This window comes from Anolis carolinensis, chromosome 3 (genome assembly GCF_035594765.1).
Source record: "Anolis carolinensis isolate JA03-04 chromosome 3, rAnoCar3.1.pri, whole genome shotgun sequence".
In the NCBI taxonomy this organism is placed as follows: Eukaryota; Metazoa; Chordata; class Lepidosauria; order Squamata; family Dactyloidae; genus Anolis; species Anolis carolinensis.
Window position 1 is genome coordinate 284,921,038 of NC_085843.1, and position 19,929 is coordinate 284,940,966.

The window sequence follows — 19,929 nt, forward strand, 5'->3', positions numbered from 1 at the left end:
CAAAGCCAGTTTTCCATCTCAATCATATGTGGGAACTAGAAAAGAATAGAGGCATGAAGAAGAAGGAATCTGAGTTCCAAAGTGAAGCATTAATTTCTACTAAGAATGTAAGGACTTTATCACACAAAGCTGGTTTTCCGTCTTAATCACTTGAGCGACAATAATAGACACATAGTTCATCTTCAGTCCCATGTTCAGTTCTGGGAACTAGAGAAGAATAGAGGGATGAAGAAGACATAATCTGAGTTCTGAGAGGGAAACATTAATTTCTTCCAGAATTTAAGGACTTTATCACACAAAGCTGCTATTCCATCACAATCACATGAGCGACAATAGTAGACGCATAGTTCATGTTCAGTCACATGTTCCGTTCTGTGAACTGGAGAGGAATAGAGGCATGAAGAAAAGGGAATATGAGTTCTGAAAGGAAAACATGAATTTCTACCGGAATTTGAAGACTTTATCACACAAAGCCAGTTTTCCATCTCAATCATATGTGGGAACTAGAAAAGAATAGAGGCATGAAGAAGAAATCTGAGTTCCAAAGTGAAGCATTAATTTCTACTAAGAATGTAAGGACTTTATCACACAAAGCCAGTTTTCCATCTCAATCACATAAGTGACAATAGTAGACACATAGTTCATCTTCAGTCCCATGTTCAGTTCTGGGAACTAGAGAAGAATAGAGGGATGAAGAAGACATAATCTGAGTTCTGAGAAGGAAACATTAATTTCTTCCAGAATTTAAGGACTTTATCACACAAAGCTGCTATTCCATCACAATCACATGAGCGACAATAGTAGATGCATAGTTCATGTTCAGTCACGTGTTCAGTTCTGGGAACTGGAGAGGAATAGAGGTATGAAAAAAAAGGAATCTGAGTTCCGAAAAGGAAACATTAATTTTTACCAGAATTTGAGTACTTTATCTCATGAAGCCAGTTTTTCATCTCAATCACATGAGTGACAATAGTAGATGCAGAGTTCATATTCAGTTCAGTTGCAGGCAACACGAAAGCAGGCTTGCAGCTGGAATCAGCTCCAGCTTGCTTTCGTGTCGAGCTGAAATTTGTACAGGGAGAGGGCTTCCTATTTTGTGTTCCCGAAGAAATGAAAGAAACAAGAGAAATGGGAGAAGCTAATTCCGCGCAAAACTGTAGTTGGAGGAAAGTTCTGGGGATTACACGAACTGAGTCCCACAGCAAATCAGGTCTGAACTCTCCCTAGAAGACCAGATGATTAAAATGAGGCTGTCGTACTTTGGACAAATCATGAAAACACAAGATTCGCTAGAAAAGAGATGAATACTTGGAAAGGTAGAAGGTGGTAATAAAAGAAGGAAGACCTCATTTCAGGTGGAGGGACTCAACCAAGGAAGCCATGACTGCTCTCGCTTTGCAAGACGTGAGCAGGGCTGCAGGTGACAGACTTGACTAAGAGGTCTCTTATTTGTAGGGTCTCCAGGAAGTTGACTTGATAGCTATTAGCATCAACAAATTCTCGATTCTGTCCAAAAGGTCAAAGGTGAGATTTGAACACAGAGCCTTGGAATCCTTAGCCTTGGGCCACGCAGACACCGTTATGCCAGAAGACGATCCCTCATTCTGGCAAGCCAGAGTGCTGGGACATTTGCCGAGAAGCTTTGGAGGATGCCGGCCAAACGGGAAATGATTTTCATAAGTACATTGGATGAGATAAATGATAATATGCCTGACAGGCTCTTGGCCGGGACGCCTCTCCCTTGTGCGGAGTGTCGAACTTGGCAGCCGCTCCAGTCGCTCCCTGCAAACCTGGCTGATCCTCCCCATCAACAATGGCAAAGAAAGGAGATGGGCTGCCTTCCCCTTCGAAGGCCCACAGTTAACCATGGGATAAAGTGAGGGCTGCTATGGCATCAGGTGCTGTCGGAAAAACCATCAACAAAGGCCTCTTACCATCAGGAAGTTCTTCCCAAAGTTTAGGTGGAATCTCTTTTCCTACCATTTGAATCCATTGCTCCATTAGGTCCAAGTCTCTGGAGCTGCGGAAAACTATCCAAGTACATCTTCAATACGACATGCTTTCTAATATTTAAACATTCATTCCATACTCCTCTCTCAACCTTCTCTCCTCCAAGCTCCTTAGGCCACTCCTTAGCGCAGTGGTTCTCAACCTGGGATCCCCAGATGTTTTTGGCCTTCAACTCCCAGAAATCCTAACAGCTGGAAAACTGGCTGGGATTTCTGGGAGTTGTAGGCCAAAAAGATCTGGGGACCCCAGGTTGAGAACCACTGCCTTAGAGAGAGCCATTGTTTTCAGACCTTTGACCATTTTGTTTGTCCCTCTGGACACTTTCCAGCTTGTCAATACCTTTCTTGAATTATGGTGCCCAGAATTGGACACAGTGTTATTCCAAGTGAGATTTGACCAAAGTAGAAGAGGGTAGATTATGATATCCATCAGTCTGCACACTATGCTCCTCTTGATGCAACCTAGAATCACATTGGTCTTTTTAGCCATTGGAGTGTATATACACCTGCGTAATGCCCAGGATGGGAGAAAGAACCCTTGCATTTATTTATTTGTTTGTTTACAGTATTTATATTCCTCCCTTCTCACCCCGAAGGGGACTCAGGGCAGATTACAATGTACATATACATGGCAAACTTTCAATGCCATAGACATATGACGTACAGAGTCAAAGACACAGAGGCTATTTAACATTTTGCAGCTTCTGGCTTTATGAGGGTATGCTCAATTCTGGCCACAAGGGGAGCTGCTGCTTCATCATCCACTGTGATGCTGAGTCCTTGATGGAGTACTTCCTCAACTTCTGGCATGCACGCTGCTGGACATTTTTATGGTGATGTACATTAGTTAAATTAGCCTCCCCGCATAAGTGGTCCCTAAATTTCCTGCTCGACAGCTGCAACTGGGTTGCTTAGGTAAACAACAAGCTGGGGCTATTAATGGTCGGTCACTCAATCCGACCCAGGCTTTGAACTCATGACTTATTGCAGCTGGCTACTAACCAGCTGTGGCACAGCCCAGTCCCTTGCATGTTTGAAGCAAGTGTGAACGTTGCAATTAACAAGCTTGAGTAGCATTGAGTAGCCTTGCAGCTGCAAAGTCAATCATAGAGGTAGCCTGGGCTTTGTTGCCTGGAGGCATCCTCTGTTTGGGAGGTGTTTGCTGGCACTTGATTGCTTACTATCTGGAGTTCCCCTGTTTCCGAGTATTGTTCCTTATTTACTGACTTGATTCTGGTGTTCATTTAATACTCGTAACCAGATTTTGTTCATTTTCATGGTTTCCTCCTTTATGTTGAAATTGCTTCTGGAAGGATTGCCTCCAGGCAACAAAGTCCAGGCTACCTCTATGCAGATACCTTCACTGATTGACTTTGCAGCTTTGTGGATACTCAAGGCTATTCAAGCTTGCTAATTGTAACATCCACACTTGCTTCAAACAGACACAGGTTCTTTTTCCCCACCCTGCATATTATTCCATACACTCCACTTGCCTCACTTACAAAAGAACTTCTGAAGATGCCAACCATAGATGCAGGCAAAACCTCAGGTGAGAGTGCTGCTGGAACATGGCCATACATCTTGAAAAACTCACAGCTACCCAAAGTATAGTACCTTCCATTTCTTCCATTTTGCCCAAAGATAGGATGCCCAGAAACCTGATATAATCCATCTTATATACAAAATATATACAAATTTATTTTTGACCTGCCCTCTCTCCCTAAGGGGACTCAGGGCAGCTTCCTAGATCCCTTTCCGATGGACTGTTGTCAAGTACAAGTATAAGTTGAATACAAAACAATGGGGAGAAGAAATAGAAACTGGGACAAAGCAGCTAAAATAGTGGAATGACCGAGGAGTGATGAATGGGACTGTCCCTATCCAGCCATGACCTTTGAAGGTTTGAGATTTAGGCCACATTCAGAGGCAAAGTAAGATCCAGAACCATCCTCTGTGCCAATAATGCTGCCGAAATGGTGTGTGTTTTTGAACGAGCCGGAGATGAAAAAAGGAGCGAAAAGGGGCGGGCAGAAACGTAAATATCAGCAAGGGATCTGTGTTTTTTTGGCAGCTGTTCAGGTCTAAATTGGGCTAATTCTACCTTCTGAAAGGAAGATAATTTTCATGTTTCTTTGGTTGAGAACACATAATTGAAGTTATTTTCCTTCCACGAAAGGAGCCTCTGGTAACGTCGTTTGCAAATGGACAGGAAAGAATGAATGTCTCTCGTGCCTCCGGAGGGGCGGCACATTCATTCGGGCGCCTCTGCTGAATGCCTCTGCGCTTTTGCCAGGCGGTTAGTGCTCGCTCAGGTGGCCTTTTCCCTCTTCTTTCCTGTTTTTTGTTGGGGCCTTCAATGAGCGGTGCTACATCTAATGTACCCTCCAATGAGCCACAACTCAATGCCTGGTCATTATCTGTAAAAAAAGAATGAAGTGGAAATAAAAAAGAGAACCTATGAAGCTCCAAAACAAGACACTGAAAGGATTCAGCCATTTCTTTGACCAATTTTTGCACTGAGCATTACAGTCTGAGTTCGTGAGCCCTTCAGCACATCGTCCAAGTCAGTTATGGGAATCGGTTCTTCTTGGACCGCAACTCACATCATGAAGGTTTAGAGGGCATGCTTATCAAGTTTGCGGATGACACCTGTTACCAGGTGAGAGTATAGCGGAATCAGTAGCGTCCAGTTAACACCATGTGCAAAAGACTCAGACCAGGCAGAGGAATTGAAATGAACAAAGGAAACTTTACTCTTGCTCGTTGAGTTGAAATACAAAACAGTTCTGCAATCGTACAATGTCCATGTAGTTGCATAAGATCAATAACCAATCAATCAGCATCAATATATACAGCATAGCACATTCATAACAGCTACTTGACCGTAGCTAGAGAGAGACTTTCTTTCCTGTGCTCTCTCTTGAAGCTCAGATTTCCAACTGACAATCTCAGCCACCTGCCATCAAACAAATACATTGTTTTAGGTGTGGCCTTGCCTCTGCAAAAAGAGCTCAGCTCCCCTTTTGCAGAGAAAGCAAGCAACTTTGCAAGGATTTCTTTACACACACACATGTATAGCAATTTGGCGCAATAACACCAAATTAGAAAGGATGGCTAATGCTCCATAGGACAGGGTCCGAATTCAAAATAACCTTAAGAGATTAGAGAGCTGATTGGCCAAAATTAAGAACATGAATTTCAACAAGGAAAAGTGTAAGATACTCCAGTTAGGCAGAAAAAATGAAATACAAAGATACAGGATGGGTGATGCCATTTCCTTCTCTGTAGGCTTCTAAACAGAAACTGGATGGCTATCTGTTAGGAGGGCTTTGATTGTGTCTTCCTACCTGGCAGACTGGGCTGAGACTAGATGGCCTTTGGGGTCTCTGCGAATGCTATCATTCTGTGACTGTTAAAAGCTTGATATGCTTCACCTTTATCCTGCTTTGTGCAGGGAGCTAGGTTAGACGTTTCTATAATGCTATGTTTCTATCATGAACTTTCAATACTGAAATGGGAGATGGTATAGTCTCCTTTGTAGGATTTTAAACAGAGGCTGGATGGCCATCTGTCAGGAGGGCTTGGGTGGTTTCTTCTTGCCTGGCAAAAGGGAGTCACCTGGGTCTCTATAACTGGCCAATCTGGGGAGTTTTGTTACCAGTTTTTACTTTTATTTTTGGATTGTATGTCATGCATTTGTGTTTTTCATTTGTATTATTTTATAATGTTGTATGGTTTTATTTGTTATGTGCATTGTATTGTATTGTTTTTATCACGTTGGAAACTGCTCTGAGGCTCTTGAGGAGATAGGGCTGTATATAAATAAAGCTTCTTCTTCTTCTTATTATTATTATTATTATTATTATTGACACAACAACATTGTATGACACAGCAAACAAGATAGACATGCTGGATTTTGTATCACAAAAGCACAAGTCGAACACTTCCCAAGTGTTTAGGACTGTGTGATGTATTTTCAGATGATGCACACAGATCCCAGTAGGGTGGCTTTTTCGTAATTTTGTCAATGTCTATTGTTTCCAAGTGTCAGCTGAGATCTTTTGGCATGGCACCCAGTGTGCCCATCACCACCGGGACCACCTGTACTGGTTTCTGCCAGAGTCTTTGCAGTTCAGTCTTGAGGTCCTGATTGCGGCTGAGTTTTTCCTGTTGTTTTTCGTCAATGTGACTGTCACCTGGGATGCCAACATCAATGATCCAAACCTTTTTCTTTTCCACAACTGTGATGTCTGGTGTGTTGTGTTCCAGAACTTTGTCAGTCTGGATTTGGAAGTCCCACAGCATCTTTGCGTGCTCATTTTCCATGACCCTTGCAAGTTTGTGATCCCACCAGTTTTTTACTGCTGTGAGGTGGTACTTGAGGCATAAGTTCCAATGAATAATTTGGGCTACATACTTGTGCCTCTGTTTGTAGTCTGTGCGATTTTCTTACAGCAGCTGAGGATATGATCAATGGTTTCGTCGGTTTCCTTGCACAGTCTGCATTTTGTGTCATCAGCTGAATTTTCGATCTTGGCCTGAATTGCCTTTGTCCTGATGTCTTGCTCCTGGGCTGCAAGGATCAGGCCTTCTGTCTCCTTCTTCAGGGTCCCATTCGTGAGCCAGAGCCAGGTCTTCTCCTTATCAGCTTTTCCTTCAAATTTGTCAAGGAACTTTCCACGCAATGTTTTGTTGTGCCAGCTGTCAGCTCTAGTTTGTAGTGCGGTTTTCTTGTACTGGTTTTTTGTCTGCTGTGCTTTGAGGAGTGTCTGATTTTTGATTATTATTATTATTATTATTACTATTATTATTATTAAATGGTCCTGGGAGTCTCTTCCAACACTATGAACTAAGCTCAGCACCTTGGAGAGCTCTGTCACAGTTTACAGACCATTAAAATGAAGTCCCCATGAAAGCTAAAGCAGTGAAGCCATCCCACTCTTGACATGGGCATTTTGCGTTCCCTGTGTCTGCGTGGAAAGAGCTGCATTTGAGAGCAACTCCATGAGAGAAGGGGCAAAGAGTCATTGTGAAACCGTGACTTTTTAAAAAGAAAACCTTAAGAAGAGTCGCTCCGAAAGAGACATCTTGCAAGCCAGGATCAGGATGCGACGTAACCTCAATGGAAATTGCTTTCAGTTCCCTGAACCCAATTTGGTACCGCACTGTGCCGGGAAATCATGCCACGCCAATTAAGAGCTGGATTGATGTTCTTTTCTCTTCCAATTGAGCACATTGCGAACACCGCTGAGCACTTGCCGTTCTTTATTTTTGGGAGGGGTGGACCCAAGTGAAAGGACCATGCAAATCAGGTGGGTTTATACTACAATTTCAGTATAAAATTTTATTATCAAGAACATCATCCCCTATCTGGAAGACAGATGGAGAGAGACTTCATTCAGAGAGTTTGGAAAAGTCTCCCTTTTTGGATTGCACCTTCCAGAAGCATAGGCTTCTGGAATGTATGGCTTGTTAAAAGGAACTTTCCCAAACTATGTCATGAATGTCAATATAAAGTTATGAATGGCAAGATCATGCTATTCTGGTTGAGCTGCAATGCATCTACATGGCAGAATGAATGCAGTTTGACCTCACATTAATTGCCTTGGCTCAGAGCTATTGAAGCATGGGAATTGTAGTTTTACAAGGTCTTTCGTTTTTTCTGCCAAACAGTGCTGGGGCCTCGCCAAACTGCAAATCCCAGGATTCCATAGCATTGAGCCATGGAAGTTCAAGTGGTGTCCAACTGCATTGATTCTGCAATGTAAAAAGTGGGATCCCACTTAATCCAGATCCTGACAAATCTGTATCATTTTTTCCATTCATTTCTCAACTGGCATAAAGTCCAGGACCCCTATTGCTCATACTTTTGGGAAATCTGAGATATGCATGCAATTGATGTTATTTTCTGGGAGGACAGCAGGAAAAGCTAGGCCTCTTTGTTCCAGGACATTCTGTTATAGGTTCGTGTTGTGGTTTCATTGAGAAGAGCAAAGAGGAAAGCACAGGCAGCCCTCATTCAGGGGAATTAGGGGTTCAAGACCTCCGTGAAAGTGGGAGAGGGACCAATATCTTAACCTTTTCTGTAAAAAAACAGATTTGACACAGATACGCACACAAAGGAAAGTACTGCGGTGTATTTTGCAGGTGCTGTCATGGCAGGATCTGTCAGTTATTCTGCTTTGTCCTATGTGCACACCCATGGGCTTCTGGTCAAGCATTCGAGGCTGGAAAAAGCAGGGAGTTTTATTCCAGAGCTTTATTCCCCATCTACACTGCCATATGGTGCAATTTGAAACTGAATTATATGGCCAATGCAGACTCTCATAATGCAATTCAGAGATAAACTGATTCCAGGAAAAGAGATTCCACCTAAAGAGAGTAAGTTCAACCTTGGAATCTTCTACTGCCTACGAGTCCGATGGATTCTCCTTCTCTAGAGGCCTTTAAATAGACTGAATGGTCATCTGGTGGAAGGGCTTGGATTGAGCCTTCCTACATGGTGTAATAATGTCGGACTGAATGACCTCCAGGGGTCCCTTCCAGTTCTGTGATTTCTTGAGTGACACCATGTCCTGTTTTGTCTTGCAAGAACAGCCTTAAAACACTGTGGTAAGTAAATGAAAACTGCTTTACTTCAGCAAAACATAAAGAACAGCACACTCAGTGGAATTATGCAAAAGGAAGCAAGAAAGTCTCAGGGCAAACACAGTTCTTAGTCTCTGATAAATTCCCAAATCAAATAGCATTCTTACTTCAGACAGAGAAACAGCAAGAAATCTTTGGAGCAGTTTCCCAGATACAGACTCGAAGCAGGCACAAGGGGAGCAAAGAGTCAGTTTGTTACCAGCAAGAGCTGGCTGCACCTGCTTCTGCTTTATACCCCTGAGTTCCCTCACAGCTGCTAGGGCAGTTCCCAATTACTCAGCTGCATTTCTGGCAGATATTCTAGCTGAACGTCTCTGCTCTGTTTCCTTCTGCCTCTCCTGAAATGTGGGTACTTGCAAAATCTCTTCCTCAGATTCCAACTCACCCTCAGATTCATGAACACTTTCCTGCTCCCCTTCCTCTTCTGAAGAAGAGGAATCCCTAACATCTACACTGCCATATGATGCAGTTTGAAACTGCATTATATGGCCAGTGTAGACTCTCATAATGCAGTTCGGATAAAGTGATTCCAGGAAAAGAGATTCCTCCTAAAGAGAGTCAGATCAACCTTGGAATCTGCTACTGCCTGGGAGTCTGATGGATTCTCCTTCTTTGGAGGCTTTTACATAGATTGGATGGTCATCTGGTGGAAGAGCTTGGATTGAGCCTTCCTGCATGGTATCACAATTTTGGATTGAATGGTCTCTTCCAGTTCTATGATTCCGTGACAGACACCAGCAGGGCATGCTTTAGCTGGATAATTTGCATTGAGAAAGGAACTGATCTAGATCACTGCTTCTTAAACTGTGGGTCCCAACACCAAAGGGGGGTCCCCTGAGCTCAGTGTTGGAGTACTGAAAATTTTGGAAAAATTTCCAAACGCCACTTGAATCTATTGGTTAAGCATTTACAGTAGACTCTGGGGAAGATGCTTCAGCTGTGCTTCATAAAAAGGAAAATCAGCCTCTTTAGCAAGCCCTGCCAATGCTGATCGTCAGTACATGTTTGATTTCTATTAGGGGTGTGGAAATCTTCATTTTTAAATCGTAAGTCATATCTAATTCATAAGTTTTATATAAACAAACAGATATTAAAAAATAGCAGGAGGGGGGTGCACCCACACAAAAGCTTAAGAATCAAAAGTTACCCAATACTTTTTTGTTTGAATTCTTCAATGCTTGGAAGTCAGTTTCATTTTCAGTGCAAGTGAGGTGAAGCCAAAAAGGCTGCCATTCTTCTTTAAATTAAGAAGAGAAAGACTGCCTCTCGCTACGAGGAGAGGAAAGCAGCAGGGTGGAAGGAGCTGAGTGAGCTGATTAAGAGGCTGAGAGAGCCAGAATTCTGGGAAATGTAGTTTGAGAAGACAAGGAGCCCTATGGCAGAGAATGCGAAAGGCCCTGCCCTGAACTACATTTCCCAGAATTCTGCTTAGCATCAGAAAACCCCAATCAGGAGAGGGGAAAGATGTGTCCCTCTATTGCAGCAGTCTGTTGTGGTTCAGTCTGATGATGAAGTGGGATTTGGGTTTATTCAGGCTGATCCAGGAAATGTTGAAGGCTCTGAATTGTCAGTTGAAGGCTCTGAATTGTCAGTGGAAGACTCTGAATTGTCAGAGAAGCCACAGGCTAGTAGGGAAGCAGAAGTTGTTGATAAACAAAATAGTAGTGAGGCAGAAATTAGTGATAAGAGGTCATCGTCCCAGATGTTCTCTTAGAATAGCTGACAAACGTGTGGGAACTCAAGGACAAAGGAATTCTTTCTTAGCCTGTAAACATGGTCAAATAAGAGAGAAACACGGAAAGATTTCAGACAAAGCAATGTTGGTTTTGGGAAGCTAAGTTCCTGCCTTGTCTATGCTCATGGAATATAATTCTTGCTTTTGTTCATGCCTGGATCCTGTTTTGGATTGCATTTTGGAGTTCATGCTACCTTGTTTTCATGACTGATTGGCTGTATTAGAGACTTTGAACTATATTCTACAGATTGCCTTTACATTTGGATTATTGTTTTCACTGACTGCCTTTACATTTGGATTATTGCTTTCTTTACTGCTTTTTATTCAGACTTTGTTATCTTTTATCAATAAACTGTAAAAACCAAGTCTGCTGTGGTGGAGTGTGTGTTAAGAGCAAGTTGAACCAGCGCTGAGGTGCAACACAGTCAGAGTTCCAATAAATTGTTGAATCTGCAAAAATAATGGGCTGATACTTCAATAATAGCAAGTAAATTTGTGCTGTGCTGGGAATTGAAGTCCTAAATTGAAGTTCTATTTGTTAGTATGAGAGACATTCAGTGAGATAGCTATTGTGGCTTTTTTCTTTCTTTCTTTTTAATTTTTTTGTCAAAACTTTTAAAAAATTCCCAAAAATCATTAGATGTATGAATATTTCTGAAACTGGGGGGAATGATCCCATTATCTTGTGTCATTGGATAGAAAATTCAAGGAGATTGCTCTTAAAAGTTTTTTTTAAAAAGTTTATAAAAATTTTGAAAATTCTGCAAAATCTGTGGATGAGTGAAACGTTCTGAAACAATGGTAAATGTGTTCTATAATTGTAGCAAGTTTCATGACAATAGCTCTAACAATGAGGAAGAAAGGAGCCCCTGAAGTTTTCCCATTGGCACAATTACTTAATGAAAAGTAATGAATGTTGTGGTAATCTCTGAGCGGTTAGACTCAATTTAACCCTCTCTGGGAGAGATTCCACTAAAATCAGCAGAGTAGCAAAAGCAAAGCTTTCAAATGCAACAGTTACTTACACGGGGTGAGCAAAGAGAAGTCTTTGACCATTTAGGATTGCAATGGACTGCAGAGTCTCAATAAAAGTTCAAAAAGTATTTATTCAGGTAAAAAGAACTCCATTGTAGATAGAAAGGCTTGGGAGCTGTCTAGTCTACTCTAGACTGGTTTCTAAGGAAAAATAAAAAAGGAAAAATAACAAACATCTAAATAGTTACATCTTGCCAGGAGGGATGGTGAGATGCTTCTTGTTAGCTAGAAGAACAAAGGGAGAAGAGAGAACCAAAATGGTTCCAACCTCATGGTCCAGTTTATTGGGGCCATAAAAGACATTCTGACCAATGAGAAGTTAGTGTCCCTGGAGATTCACATTTCTGCGAACTTCAAAGTAAGGGATGTGACGTAAACAGGATAGAGTGAAACACATTAAATCCTGTCTGGGCATGATTTGGAAACAGGGAAAGGATCTAACTCTATCATCTATCTAACTACATCTAGACTTGAGTAGTCCAGGATGATTCCCAACAACGAAAAAGTAGTTAACTCGTTATAGTTATGATACAGACCCTGTCCAATTTCAGAAACACTTTAGAAACAATTTATTCCCCACCCCCTTAATTTTGTAATGAGTATAGAAACATTTTTTACATTGATCGCACAGGCCTAATTTCTATACCTGTTTTGTGTATCTCTCTATATATACCCAGGGTCATTTAATGATGTTTTGGGCCAAAAGGAGTGGAAAGGTTTAAGACACTGCGGTCTAGATGACCTTTGCGGGACCCCTTCCAACGCTTCTAATTCTGTTCTTTCTTTCTTTCTTTCTTTCTTTCTTTCTTTCTTTCTTTCTTTCTTTCTCTCTCCAGAGCGGCCCCACTGGTCCCAGCCCTGCCTCGAACCCTCCTTTGTTGAGACCGGAAGATGAGCTCGAACACCTGACCCAGAAGATGTTGTTCGACATGGAGAACCCGCCTTCTGAGGAATACTTTGGTAAGCAATGACTTTTGGGGGATTTCTGTAAACAAAGGGTTCTATGAATGCCTAGTACACCAAGCATGCCATTCATTTGAGGTTGGAAAGAATTGTTGAAAATATCTGGGAAATTTGGAGACTATAGGCACCTTCTCCAGATTCCACAATGCCCCCTGACAGATGCCTATCTATGAAATAAACCACATTTTGGATGAATGGATTCTGGATGAATGGATTCTAATCTTGGACATGCTTACAATATTATATAATGTGATTTTATTTTGTAATGGTATCTGTTTTATATGAATTGTTGTTTTGCAGATTGTTTTATATGAATTGTTGTTTTTACATTTATTTATTTATTTATTTACATTACTTTTACCCCGCCTTTCTATCCTAGGAGACTCAAAGCGGCTTACAGTAAATAGGCAAAAATTCAATGCCTAAAACAATGTAAAAACAGCAATTCATATAAAACAATCTACAAAACAACAGTTCATATAAAACAGATACCATTACAAAATAAAAACACATTATATACAATTTTAAGAATGTCCAAGATTAAAATCCATTCATCCAGAATCCTCAAGTCTTCGTACAGGTCATGTAAAGTCCATGATCTCATTCATTAAAAGCCTGTGTGCACAACCATGTCTTTAAGGCTTTCCTGAAGCCTAGGAGAGTTGGTATCTGCCATATGTTGCTGGGGAGGGTGTTCCACAGCCGAGGAGCCACCACCGAGAAGGCCCTGTCCCTCGTTCCCACCAGCCTTACCTGCGAGGCTGGTGGGACCGAGAGCAGGGCCTCCCCCGATGATCAAAGAGTTCTAGAAGGCTTATAGGGGGAAATACGTTCGGACAGGTAAGATGGGCCAGAACCATTTAGGGCTTTGTAGGTCAAAACCAGCACTTTGAATTGGGCTCGGTAGCATATTGGCAGCCAGTGGAGCTGACTCAACATGGGAGTAGTATGCTCCATGTAAGCCACTCCTGTTATTAGTCTGGCTGCCGCCCGTTGTACTAGTTGGAGCTTCCGAGCCGTCTTCAAAGGCAGCCCCACGTAGAGGGCGTTGCAGTAGTCCAAACGAGCTGTATCCAGAGCGTGGACCACCGTGGCCAAGTCAGACCTCCCAAGGAACGGGCGCAGCTGGCGCACAAGGCGGAGTTGTGCGAAGGCTCCCCTGGCCACCGCCGAGACCTGGGGCTCCAGGCTCAGCAATGAGTCCAGAAGAAGAACCCCCAGACTGCGAACCTGTGTCTTCAGGGGGAGTGCGACCCCATCCAACACAGGCTGTAACCCTATTCCCTGTTCAGCCCTGCGACTGACCAGGAGGACCTCTGTCTTGTCTGGATTAAGTTTCAATTTGTTCGACCTCATCCAGTCCGACACAGCGGCCAGACACCGGTTCAGGACCTGGACAGCCTCCTGAGTGACAGGTGGGGAGGAGTGACAGAGCTGGACATCATCTGCATACAGATGACACCTCACCCCGAAACTCCGGATGACCTCTCCCAGCGGCTTCATGTAGAACAACATGGGGGACAGTATTGACCCCTGCGGGACCCCACAAGTCAATGGTTGTGGGGCCGAGCAGGCGTCCCCCAAGGACACCATCTGGGACCGACCCTCCAGGAAGGACCGGAGCCACTGAAGAACAGTACCCCCGAGACCCATCCCGGCAAGGCGCCCCAGAAGGATACCGTGATCGACAGCATCGAAGGCCGCTGAGAGGTCCAGCAGAACCAGCAGGGACACACTCCCCCTGTCCAGTTCCCGGCGTAGATCATCGACTAAGGCGACCAAGGCTGTCTCGGTACCATGCCCCGGCCTGAAGCCAGACTGTGCCGGATCTAGAAAATCAATGTCTACCCAGAATGCATGGAGTTGTGCGGCCACCACACGTTCCACGACCTTGCCCAGAAAGGGGAGATTGGAAATAGGCCGATAGTTCTCCAATTGAGTGGGGTCCAGTGATGGTTTCTTCAACAGCGGTTTAATCACAGCCAATTTAAGGCTCGCTAACATTGTTTTTAGGCATTGAATTTTTTTGCCTATTTATTGCAAGCCGCTTTGAGTCTCCTCGGAGAGAAAGGCGGGGTAAAAGTGATGTAAATAAATAAATAAATTTTGCATCACATACATATTTCCATAGGCCTGCTGTCCATGTATGCAACCAGATTGGGTATCCTGGTGTTCAGCCAGAAATCAATGTTTATTTTAATATGAAAAAAAGGAGAAGCAAAGCCAAGGGGCCATGTCTGCATTTGCATCAAGGCTTTTCTGCCGGGCAATGTGATGCCGCTCCCGCCATGGTACCAGGCCAGAGAGCCGCCCGCTTAATCATATCATTAGGTCAGATTTAGAAAAGCTGCATCGTGGCTTATTAAAAGTCGGTTGAGAGCAGATAGGTTTTGAACGGAGGGATCTAATTAACCTTGCTGGAGAGCTCCAAGGCATGGCATTAAGTCGCGGAAATAATTTGGTCCAAATAATTACATTTGAAAAGCCAGACTAGCTCCGGAAAGGTCAGGCAATGGGCCTGTTAGCAACCTTTACTCACATGGTAGCAAGCCAAGCTGCCCGAGTCGGGTGTTTTGGTTCCACTCATTTCAACGGTGGGATCATTTTATTTTATTTTTAATTGTTTTGATGGGACACTGTTCTGCTTGAAACATCAGAAGAAGCTAGTCACTACAAAAGCTGCATTTAATGCTACAAAACAGAATCACTGGGTTGGGTGAGATCACAGAATTACATCCAGTCCAAGCTTCCAATATGTAAAAGTCCACAATTGAACCAGCCCTGAAAGACGGCTATCCAGGCTCTGTTTAAAGACCTATATAGGATTTATTTATATAATTTAGATCCTGCTTTTGTCCCATGTGGAAAAGTCTGCCACTTTTTCCCACTCTTATCGCCAAGAGGTTCTTCCTAATGTCTCATTGGAAACTCATTTCTGCTGATTGGAATCAATTGGTCTGTACCAGAGGGTTGCATCTGTACTGTAGAATGAATGCAGTTTGATACCACTTGGACCACCATATCTCAGTACTATGGATAACTGGAAGTTGTGGTTTGGTGAGGCTCCAGCACTCTTGACAGAGAAGGCAAAAGGCATTGATGGGACCACTGGCCATGATCTTCCGAACTCAATTAAAACTGCACAGTGATATCACTAGTCTGCTGGTTGCCGTATAAGTGATTAGTTGAATCTACTCTTGTTTCCAGCATGATCTCCATGGAGCTTCCAATAGTTTGAACATAACCCCCCCCCCCCCCAATACTTTCCAATGGATGGCCTATTATGGCCAGCCCTAGGACTCCAGAAGTCACCTTGATTACACCCAAAATCAAACAAATCAAGGATCTGGGGAAGAAGCCCTATGAGGAACGGCTTAAAAACTGGGCATGTTTAGCCTGCAGAAGAGAAGGCTGAGAGGGGAAGTCATAGGGAGGAGGGAGCAGGCTTGTTTTCTGCTGCCCTGGAGACTCAGACATGGAACAACAGCTTCAAACCACAGGAAAGGAGATTCCACCTGAGCATTAGGAAGAACTGTCAGGGTATTGTGTATTGTGAAATGTTAAAATCAATCTGGGTTATTAGAAATGCCTTATGTGTTAGTTTTTCGGCAAGGCATTTCAGCAGTTATGGAGTTAAAGAGAGTCTGCTATGATTGACGTATCACAGGACCAATGGGGTCAAGTTTGTTTTGACCAGGACTTTCTGTTTTGTCCTGTGGAATGCAGAGGAGTATCTTCAGAGCTGTGTGTGTGCATGAGTCACTTCGGCAACAGCACTCATGGAGAAAGGACTGATTTGCTCTGTTTGTATATAGTCATGTAAATAAAGATTTATTGCCGTTGGATTTCCAACCGAACCCTCGTCTGCTGGAGTGTGTTTGTCCAGTGCTGTTTTTCCACACGGGGAGACAGTCTGGAGAAGGAGGTGAAGACCGGGATGGTGAATTTTTGGATTACACTCTGCTACCCATCATCTCCTGACAAGAACTTCCTCACTGTGAGAGCTGTTCAGCAGTGGAACTCTCTGCCGTAGGGTGTGGTGGAGGCTCCTTCTATGGAGGCTTTTAAGCAGAGGCTGGATGGCCATCTGTTGGAGGTGCTTTGAATGTGATTTTCCTGCTTCTTGGCAGAATGAGGTTGGATTGGATGGCCCATGAGGTCTCTTCCAACAATGATTCTAAATCCCACTGTTGATACTCAGACTATCTGCTGATGCCTTACTCAGGCCCAAGTTCCCTAACAGAAATGGTTGGACCCCTGGAATTGCATATTGATATACGTTCCACTTTACACATTGATGTGCATTCACATTTGGTTGTGCATTTGGCTGTACCTTTGTGGTATTGATTCAGTTGTGCAACGTTGACATTCTGCACAAGAGTTGCATTGCACAGTTTCACCCTTCAGCATATATCGTAACCAATGCATGTGTGTCATACTCAAGACCAGGCCTGTAGTGAGGGGGTGGTTATAGGGGTTCAACCCCCCCCCCCGAAATTTTTCAAGTTATTTATTTATTTATTTATTTGCGACATTTATATACTGCCCTTCTCACCCCGAAGGGGACTCAGGGCGGTTTACAAGTATATATACATACAATATATTATATTATACAACTATATATCACAATATTATTAGTAATATTGCATGTAATATAAATATAAAATTATAATAGTGAATTATAATAATTATTACATTGTATTACATCATAATATTATTAATATTACATGTATATAAAAAAAAGTTATAAAAAAAATCTCGTTTACTCATGAATTTTAACTGGTTAACCAAATCCCCATGCTAAGTCTATGAGATGCAAAACATCAAGAGTCCCTCCAGGCACTACCTCAAGCAGATATTGACAGGTTTGTAGCGCGGAGGGGTATGTGCTAGGGGTTCAACCCCCCCTCCCCCGAAATTTTCAAAACCCCTCCCGAAATTTTTTTCTGGCTATGGCCCTGCTTAAGACCTATGGTCCAAATCCAGCCCTCCGTGTCCTTTGATGTGGACTACAACTCCAATAACCTTCATCATGAGACATTATCATGACTAGAGCTGATGGGAGTTGGAATACAGTGACATCTGGAAGGCTGCAGTGTGTTCTGTTTCAGCAAGAGAGTGAGGTCTAGATTTAGAGACCAGGCTTGTGGATAGGATGCCTGGTGTTAAAATATATTATTTGATGTCCCCCAACCTCAGAGCCACAAGTGTTGTTGGTAGCAGTGGCCATCATCTCCAGTCCACATGACCAAAAGTGATAGGAGTTGTCATTCAGTAACAACTGGGAATTCCAATTGGTTAGAAATAAAAGAGCACAGACCACTATGTAAAGAAATTATAGTTGGCCCTCTGTATCCATGGGTTCAGTGGCTCTTTGAAAACAACCATGAGGCTGATGTGGCTCTCAATGAAAATGAGTTTGGCTGCTGTCGGTGGAAATGTATGCAATGTAATCCCAATGTAAGATCTTGGCCGAAAACATTTTGCAGAACTGGGCCTTCCTGTTGCATGTGTTGTTGAAGGCTTTCATGGCCGGAATCACAGGGTTGTTGTGTGTTTTCTGGGCTGTATGGCCATGTTCCAGAAGTATTCTCTCCTGACGTTTCACCCGCATCTATGGCAGGCATCCTCAGAGGTGTGAGGTATATGGAGAAACTAAGCAAGGAAGGTTTATATAATGACTCTGAACAAAGGATTCCCCCAGGCCGGGACATGAAGCTTGGAACGCCATTTAATGCAAAGCAAGGTGATTAATTGCAACATTCACACTGGCCTACAACAGGCAAGAGTTCTTCCCCCCACCCAGAAACTTCCACAGATATATAAACCTTCCTTGCTTAATGTTTTGTCAAAGGCTTTCATGGCCGGGATCACAGGGTTGTTGTGTGTTTTCCGGGCAGTATGGCCATGTTCCAGAAGCATTCTCCCCTGACATTTCACCCACATCTATGGTAGGCATCCTCAGAGGTTGTGAGGTATGGAGAAACTAAGCAAGGAAGGTTTATATGTCTGTAGAAGTTCCTGGGTAGGGGGAAGATCTCTTGTCTGTGTTCTTCTATGTTCTTCTGAAATCAGCCATAGCAGAGCCCTTGATGAACCAACCTGGACACAGTATATTATTTGAGAACACAGAAGTGCTCTCAAATAATATACTGTGTCCAGGTTGGTTCATCAAGTGACAGGTTGGTTCATCAACTGTCATAGTCTGACATGATAGTTGTTGGGGTGGTGAGAAAACAGAAATGCTGAACCACCCCAACAACTATCATGTCAGACTTCACAGAGAAGCCATTGAAATCCACAAGCACATGGACAACCTCAACAGAAAGGATGAAACCATGAAAATACACAAAATCTGGCTACCAGTATTAAAAAAAACCTCCAAAATCAGAACAGGAAATAAGGAGCAGCACTCTAAAAACAGAAGAATTCCAGACAGGAATCAATCAGAGGCAGCTAACGACTCTGAACAAAGGAATTTCCCCAGGCTAGGATGTGAGGCTGGGAAGGCCATTTAATGCTAACAAAGGTGATTAAGGGTTGTTGTATGTCTTCCGGGCTGTGTGGCCATGTTCCAGAAGTATTCTCTCCTGACGTTTCGCCCACATCTATGGCAGGCATCCTCAGAGGTTGTGAGGTACGGATAAACTAAGTAAGGAAAGGAAAGAATATATATCTGTGGAGAGTCCAGGGTGTGGCAAGAGTCCTTTGTCACTGGGAAGCCAGCATTAATGTTTCAGTTAATCACTGTAATTAGCATTGGAAAGGTTTTGTCTCTTGCCTGGGGGCATCCTTTGTTCAGTCATTAGTTGTCCTCTGCCCTCAGAGTGTTGGTTCCCATCTACTGTTTTGATTTTAGTTTTTTTTAATACTGGTACCCAGATTTTGTTCAGGTGATTAATTACAACATTCACACTGGCCTCCAACAGACGAGTTCTTCTCTCACACTGGACTTTCCACAGATATATAAACCTTCCTTGCTTAGTTTTTCCCCCCCCAATATACCTCACAACCTCTGAGGATGCCTGCCATAGATGTGGGCGAAACGTCAGAAGAGAATACTTCTGGAAGATGGCCATACAGCCCGGAAAACACACAACAACCCTTCCTGTTTCCTTTGATCCCAATAGCAACTGCCCCATAACTGCAGTTCACCCAGATATAATTGTAATGGTGGCACAGTGGGTTGTGTGACTTGTGACTTGAAGGTTGGGTTGCTGACCTGAAGGCTGGCAGGTTCGAATCCAACTCGGGGAGAATGCGGATGAGCTCCCTCTATCAGCTCCAGCTCCATTCATGCAGGGACATGAGAGAAGCCTCCCACAAGGATGGTAAAAACATCAAAACATCCGGGCAATGTCCCCTGGGCAACATCCTTGCAGACGGCCAATTCTCTCACACCAGAAGTGAGTTGCAGTTTCTCAAGTTGCTCCTGACATGAAAAAAGCACACCCATATGCTTGTATGCTGTTTGCAAATACTGGCTTATGTTTTCCCTCCTTCCGGTCCTCGGAGGCCGAGTTCAGAGCCCGGGCATCC

General features: G+C 43.3%; 1 protein-coding gene across 3 annotated transcripts in view; it reads left to right on the plus strand.

Moving 5' to 3' along the window:
* Positions 1-19,929, plus strand: part of lpp (LIM domain containing preferred translocation partner in lipoma) — a 420,779-nt gene that overhangs the window by 331,320 nt on the left and 69,530 nt on the right. For all 3 annotated transcript variants that reach the window (XM_062976935.1, XM_062976933.1, XM_062976934.1), the window contains one exon: positions 12,264-12,387. In XM_062976935.1, the coding sequence (XP_062833005.1) occupies positions 12,264-12,387 (124 nt within the window). The remainder of the gene's footprint in view (positions 1-12,263; positions 12,388-19,929) is intronic.